This window comes from Etheostoma spectabile, chromosome 17 (genome assembly GCF_008692095.1).
Source record: "Etheostoma spectabile isolate EspeVRDwgs_2016 chromosome 17, UIUC_Espe_1.0, whole genome shotgun sequence".
NCBI lineage: Eukaryota > Metazoa > Chordata > Actinopteri > Perciformes > Percidae > Etheostoma > Etheostoma spectabile.
In genome coordinates, this window is record NC_045749.1 from 14,608,040 (window position 1) to 14,615,519 (window position 7,480).

The 7,480-nt window shown below is 38.7% G+C and overlaps 1 protein-coding gene across 5 annotated transcripts in view; it reads right to left on the reverse strand.

Annotated features, from left to right (window-relative positions):
• The window catches only part of khdrbs2 (KH domain containing, RNA binding, signal transduction associated 2), a 71,830-nt gene extending 66,171 nt beyond the window's left edge, over positions 1–5,659 (reverse strand). For 4 of the 5 annotated variants that reach the window (XR_004335909.1, XR_004335910.1, XR_004335912.1 and 1 more), the window contains exon 1: positions 5,140–5,659. Coding sequence is in view for 1 of the 5 variants with exons in the window: in XM_032541471.1 (XP_032397362.1) it covers positions 5,140–5,230 (91 nt within the window). In the remaining 4 variants the exon portion in view is untranslated. The remainder of the gene's footprint in view (positions 1–5,139) is intronic. The other variant, XM_032541471.1, reaches the window with a different exon arrangement.
• Positions 5,660–7,480: the final 1,821 nt, after the last annotated feature.

The following is a 7,480-nucleotide window of genomic DNA, read 5'->3' on the forward strand; positions in this document are numbered from 1 at the left end:
CTCCTTCCATTTCAATATTATTGCTTGCACAGTGCTCCTCGGGATGTTTAAAGCTTGGGAAACTTTTTTGTATTCAAATCCGGCTTTAAACTTCTCCACACCAGTATCTGGGACCTGCCTGGTGTGTTCCTTGGTCTTCATGATGCTCTCTGCGCTTTAAACAGACCTCTGAGACTATCACAGAGCAGGTGCATTTATACGGAGACTTGATTACACACAGGTGGATTCTATTTATCACCATCAGTCATTTAGGACAACATTGGATCATTCAGAGATCCTCACTGAACTTCTGGAGAGAGTTTGCTGCACTGAAAGTAAAGGGGCTGAATAATTTTGCACGCCCAATTTTTCAGTTTTTAATTTGACTCCCAAGACATATGAGAAGTGTTTTATAGAGGAAAATGGCTTAGGTTTTACTTCTCTGTCTGTGATATCAATACGTATCTGTGAGATTCATGTTCTGTTTTATTTATTTATTTGTCTTTAAGGTCCTACAACCCTTTTTAACATGCAAGTGACCTCACTGCAACCCAAATATTCTAATAAACCAATTTGTCCTGAAAAAAATGATGTTCATATCTTGACTGTAGACAACAGGGTTGATGTTTTACAAGCTTTTTTATAAAATAAATCCAAACGGACAACGAACTGTAAAAATGGCCTTAGGGCTCACGGTACCATATTCTAACACCTTATTTCTGAGTGTTGCTTTGGCTCATCCTCCCATTTACGTTGCTAAAATGCTCTCGACCTTGGAGTCTAATCTTATTTGACCGATGTACTTAGTGTAAGCTAATGCTGAAAATGTAATGCAATGTATCACTTTCCTGAAATGTAATTTTTGTGTCCTTTTGATAGGTCATATACACATGGGTTAATGTTTATTCGTTGCAGGACTGCTGGATACTGAGCGGGCCATAATGTTTACACTGAGAATGTGAGCAACAACTTATAGGAGCAAGAGAGATTGGATGCTAATCAATTTAAGAGAGAGGTTTTACGTTCCCAAATAAGCAGGCCACTTGCATCTGTATGTATGTGTCGAGGAAAGCCCCCTGCAATATGTATTTGTACATTGATTTGTACTTTTTGCATTCATATTCAGAGTATAAGATGTATTTCTCCTTAATACTCATTGAAGCTAACCATCTCAATATCTAATTATAGCTCTTCAGTATAGGCTGACTGAAACTAAGGCTAAAGAAGTTGCAGTGCATCACACCGATGCATCCATTGTCTGATAGATTTTAATTAAAGTTAAAGGGTCATTGCCCAAATTGTGGTGTGAGCTCGTTTTTCGATAAATCTGTGACTGTGCATTTTCATCAGCCTAAAGTATGTGGCTAAGAATTTACCCTCACATATGCAATGTGCACAAGCAGAAACTAGCCAATACTGTAATTAACTGCTGGTTACTTTCTCTCTTTCTCAGAACATTCCCTTCTGTGTGTAAAGATGAGAACCACAAGAAAGTGCAGCTTAGTACTTGGGTAAAAACTTGTGCTCAAACAGTTCAAAGAATGGCTAAATGCAGGAAGGAAATTTCCTTGTCTAATTGAACAATCTGTGTGAATGTAATTACTGGTTTGTCAGACAAAACAGAACATTAGCCACCATCAGCATGCTATACTTTAATGATAAAAACCTTGAGTAGAGACTGAGTAAAATTAAACTTGAACAAAGAAACCCTAAGAATGTAACCAAACTACTGTACAAACCACATTTTAGAACATAATTGATAAATTGGTATTTCTTTCTTTCATTTCCTGTCCACACTATGACACAAATTGAAGCTGTGATGTTCTAAAGGAACAGGTACACCACTCACTTCAAATCTGTACGAAACCAATTCCAATGTACCCTAAGTATATGAGAATACTTACATCATAAACATAGTAATTTATCTTCTTTTAGATCTTTATTTGACAGGACAGTTGAAGAGATGAAAGGAGGAATGACATGCAGCAAAGGGCCGCAGTCAGAGTTGAACTCGGGCCCTCTGCATCGAGGAGTAAACCTCTCTATAAGGGTGCACGCTCTACCAACTGAGCCATCCGGACGCCCATAGATGAATGGCTAAATGCAGGAAGGAAATTGACGTGATGAGTAAAAAAGTCGTTTAGGATGTAGATTAAAGGGTGTTTTGAGCCCAGACAATGTGGCGTTCCAAGACAAAGGCACTTTAAGCTCCAAATATCAATGATTTCTGTAAGTGAAATCACTATAAGGACTTTTTTCTTACGTTCTTGCTCTCTTATGCTTTACTTGACATGAGTCATGGGGTTGGTCCTCCTCCATAGCTATTCTCATGTTTTATTCAGAAAATCCTGCATCCTTCAGCTCTCGTGCAGATTTGATTGAACTGTCACTGTGCCTAGCAGCATTTGTGAGGGCATTCGAGATATTACATAGCTTGTCAAAATGCGTAGTGACAACATAAACTAGATATTGTGATTGCAAAATAAATGTGGAGACATTTTATCATTTACTCTAAAAATTCAAACATAGGACACACATGCCTTTTGTTTTTATTAGGAATCCCACAGGTTTTAATGGCAAGGCTGCTCTGTAGGTAAACCACTGGGGTATTTTAAAGGCTTCCTTTCCTTGACTCTAACTTCCACCAACTTTTAAAATAGCTACGCTGTTATTTAGTCAAAGACAAATTAAAGTGAATTGACTTTCATCTGTCAATCTGAGCAATCATTAGGCTCATGCTACATTGAAATAAGATGGCTTTGTGACCAAGAAGGAACTATTTTTGGGGAAAGTGGGACGACTGGTTAACTACTAATATAAAGTTTTATACATGTTGTATTTAATGTATGTTATGCAAAGATATTCAAATAATCTTCACTTGTTTTATCATTACGTTCACTATCAAAGGAAACAAGAAGTTCCTACTCTGCTCTGTGAAGCAGAATTGTCCCCACCAGAAGAGCTTTGTCCCAAACAGCTTTAAATCTGCCAAAGAGAGACAAATGATTTTAGAAGTAACATAATTTAAACATATTTTCACTTCAAAAATATGGAGCTGTTAACTGAGCCCATGGTAATTCCATGATATGCTGTTTATTGTGCATGATGTGAATAATTCAGGATTACATGCTTTGCTATTCACTGATAAATAGCTGTAAATCTATAAATCTGTAAACGGCATCTTATCTTGCTGTCCATGGATGATATTTGAGTTGACAATACAAGACTGTCTGAACTGACAGTTTATTGTAGTGATTGTCCACTATTGTGTTTCATGATTGCTGTGTGTTGACCTTGCAAACTGGATGCATGCTATTCTTTTGCAATGTGTAATTATTTATTGCCATGTATTGCATTTGTATCTACAGTATTATACTGTATTGTAGTAAAATATATATACATATACAGTACATATATATATACATCTGTATTGTAATTTACAGGGAACTGCAAGTGTATATGTATTTGTTCCTAAAAACTGCTTTAACTGAATTAAATTCAGAAAAAAGGCAATTATAAAACCATTTTAATATGCAAGTTGCTGGGTGCCTGGATAGCTCAGCTGGTAGAACAGGCACCCATATATAGAGTTTTACTCCTCAACGCAGCAAACTAGGGTTCAACTCGACCTGCGGCCCTTTGCTGCATGTCATTCCCTCTGTCTCTCCCCTTTCATGTCTTCAGCTGTCCTGTTGAATAAAGGCCTAAAAGATGCCCGAATAAATAATCTTCAAAACAAAAAAACATACAAGTTGCAAATCAAAGTTGCTGTTCACTACAGCAGATATGATGAAGACAACATTTTGTGTCTTGGCAATGCGAGTCAGTCTTGGGTAAATTTGGCAAAGTGTACTGTGTGACAGATGATCCCATCTGCATTACAGTTAGCGACAAGAGCAGGACTGTCAGGTGTCTCATCAACACATTTCAACAGAAATGCTCAAGGGGCAGAAAACACCAGAGCACACTGTCCAATCAGAGCGTTTTCATTTAACACAGTTGGACTTTACCACTTTTAACAACAATGTCAAAAACTTATAAACGCTCAATCAGGATTTTGGCATTTTATTTGGGCACAAAGTAAGAACTAATGAATTACTTCAATGGGGTCCGATGTTGCAGGAATATATGTTATCTATCTGATATACTATGTTTTCATACAAGGGTACACTACCAAGTGCTGTCCTGCTTGATTTCTTGTCTCTGCATGAAAAGCAAGTAGTGTCCTGTAAGCCCATGTGGGCTGAGCACCTATGGGTCTATGACACCAGAATAAAAGTATATCCTATCAAAAGTAACACATCCTCAGCATGTTAATTACAGCAAGGCTGCATATGCTGCTATAAATGTTACACATACTGCAACATCAAATTATTAGAAAGACTGTTGAACATTTGTCCCAATTAAGTCTCATATGTGACCTTGATGACAGTTATGAGTTAATATAAGTTGTAGGTATAAAGATTAGGTGCATCTCATACTAAACTACGTTTACCTAAATGGTGTATTTAATTTAGTTTAAATATCAGACTGATGCTGTGGCTAAATTCAAATGAAAACTCAAGGAGGATGTCACTTGTCACCTGCTGAAAATAAGTCTTTTCTGACAAAATGCAGCTTGTTTTGGTCTGGACATTGTAATCATGATCTTCCTCTTTGCAGAATGGACATCAGCTGGCAATACACTGTACATATCTTAAGATGAACAGCACATTTTAAATCCAGTCTATCACACTATTAGGGCAATTAGTCTTTTCACCCTTTAAATCCTGAGAAACTGCTCTGCCAACTGTTTCAGTTAAGTTTCTGGATGTTGGATGCCAGAGGGCAGTGGGTTAGAATAAGAGGAGATGACTCTCACACACTTTACTTTCTGTGCTCACTGGATTTCTTCCCTCGCATGGTAGAAAATCTCAGAAAAGTTCTGCACTGGCGCCAAAGAGCAGCTTCCTCCATTAAACACCCAGCACAGTGAATATAGCCTTCAAGCAAGCAGCAATTTTCAATGGGCAATGTGTTTAAGATAAGCTTACATTAGGTCACTACTTCCCCAAAATGCAATGCAATGGTGTTTTCAGTTGCAGGCAACAGGGAGATTGCGTCTGACAAATTACTGAGCAAAGCTCAAAGTAGATCAGACTTGAAAAATACCTGACTTACCTTCTGCAAGCAGGCGCACCGCATGCACAAAGGAGGGGTCCAGGCTGGTTTTCTCGGCCACCAGTTCAGGCAAGTACTTATCTGGATGCATTATTACCACAGCGGACCTCTTCTCCGGCCGTGCAGGTGAGGCGACAGGAGTGCTGAGCGTCAGAATGCAACTGTAAACCCTCCCGCTCCTGCTTTAGCTTCTCCAGTCTTTATGAGCGCCACAAGCGAAACCCCTCGGGAAAAAAAAAAGAAAATATATAGTCGCCCCGGGTCTTCGAGTTGCTTGACTGAAGGCTGAGATGTGATTCAGAGGTGTGAGCGACTGGAGGTTGACTTGTGATTCAGAGGTGTGAGCCAATCTCCGCCACCGCTGCCTGCTGCCTCTCCTCGGCACCCAGTCCCTCTCAGACTCAGTGGGTCTGCAGACCGCGCTGCTCCCCGCCCCTCAGCATCATTATTGGCCTTATTCTGGGACTGGCGCGGCTGGAAAACAAAGACGGTCCCCGCTGAGCGCATAACAATTGGACGATGTGCTTGGAGGGAATGGAGAAAAAAAAGTTGAGGTTACATTAGGTCGGGGCTGACACTGATCCCTGCAACAATCTCACTTAAAATGGGAGATTCAGTTGGTTTACAGAAAGTGTTATGCAAGTTATGTTGCAAATAGTGCATTTTAAAAAAAACAAGTACTCTAATATTTCTATTACTAAACATTTTAGCATACTATGCAGTAACACTACAAATGTATTGTGGCTACAAAAACAGAAATATGCCTACATCATCATAGGTCACTGTAAACACGTAAATCAGTGACAGCCACACTGTAAATCCCTATAAGACCTATTGGTGGAGACTGAATCATAGCAGATACAATATAATATATGTTTAATTATTGCTAAGCCAGCAATGGCATACTGAAAAGAACCTTAAGTCCAAGAAAAACATTTATTATCCAATCAGTTCCTCAATTAAGCTGAGGTAAACCCTAAAACAGAGTTTCCAAAATTCTCTAGAGTAGCTTGTACCTGTACCAGAGTGTTTAGACTGTTTACTAGCAGTTTAACCTGTAGGAATGTAACACAAGTGTGTTGCTGTCCATGGTGCTGAACACTGCCTTCATCACTGCGAGAAGGAAGCAGCATCAAGCATCGCATATCTTGTTTCCTGTTTACTTTGGCTATAATGTATAAAGTATTTGAGTTTATCCCTTGTTTCTTTTGTCACTCAGGTACTTGATGAATTTGTAATCATTTCCCAGTGTAAACTTGTTCAAATCTCAATGAAAGTATGATCACAAGAAAAGAGTGTCTTTCAAAGGTTGCATATTTGCTTAAATTTCCATTAAAGAAAATATGCAGATCATTCAGAGCAAGGACCATTGGTGCAATAAGATGTTAAGCAGCCTACCTTATTAATGTTTGTTAGCAAGTAAAAGAGCAGGACTGCAAGTCCAGAATAATGTAAGAAGTTATCTTCCTGTCCTATTGGTGCTCAAGGATTCAAGAAGAGCTGTTTCTTCTTCTAAACTTAATTATATAATACTATGGTAAAGACTTTTCAATTTCAAGTGAATGCTTCATTAGAGCTTTATGAAGCAACGTCAGGCTGCTTTACTTCACAATTCAATTTGAGCAGAACAGGCTGGTGAGTGACTGATTCTGGCCACATTTGACTTTTAATTTATTCTGACTGTACTGATCAGAATCATAAATACTGTGGGGGGGGGGACTACAGACTCCAGCGTTTGGCGAATGACAGTCAATTTTGATGTTGTCAGTGTGCAGTAACGAGACACAACTATGCTTGCCTGTAAAAATCTTCTGTTTTTCTCCCACATATTACATATTAAACACATCATCACAAATTTGAAAACTTACATAATTTCAAAGTTTGGATGTGCATAGATTTTATTAATTCTAAATCTAAGTGTCATTTGACTAGTGTCTAGGCATTAAAAATGAGTATGAAGTATGAAGTTACTTTAGTTTGATTGGGAGACTAAAATAAAGTGTCATATTCCCTCAGATCTTCCTCCTCCATCCACCTCACTGTCCCCCCAGCTCGACTTGTCACCGTGGGGACCAGAGCCTTCAGCCGCTCTGCGCCCCAGCTCTGGAACTCACTCCCACCTGACCTCCGCAGTATCAACTCTCTCCCCCTGTTCAAAACTAGACTAAAAACCCATCTGTTCCAGCTTGCTTATCTGTAAATACACTGTTCCTGTTTTTGTTTTGTTTTGTTTCTGTTTGTTTTTTTGTTTTTTTGTTTTGTCTTTGTTTTATTTGTTTTGTTATAACTGCTTACACGTTTCTGTTCCCTATATCTGTCTTTTATTGTCTGTAAAGCGACC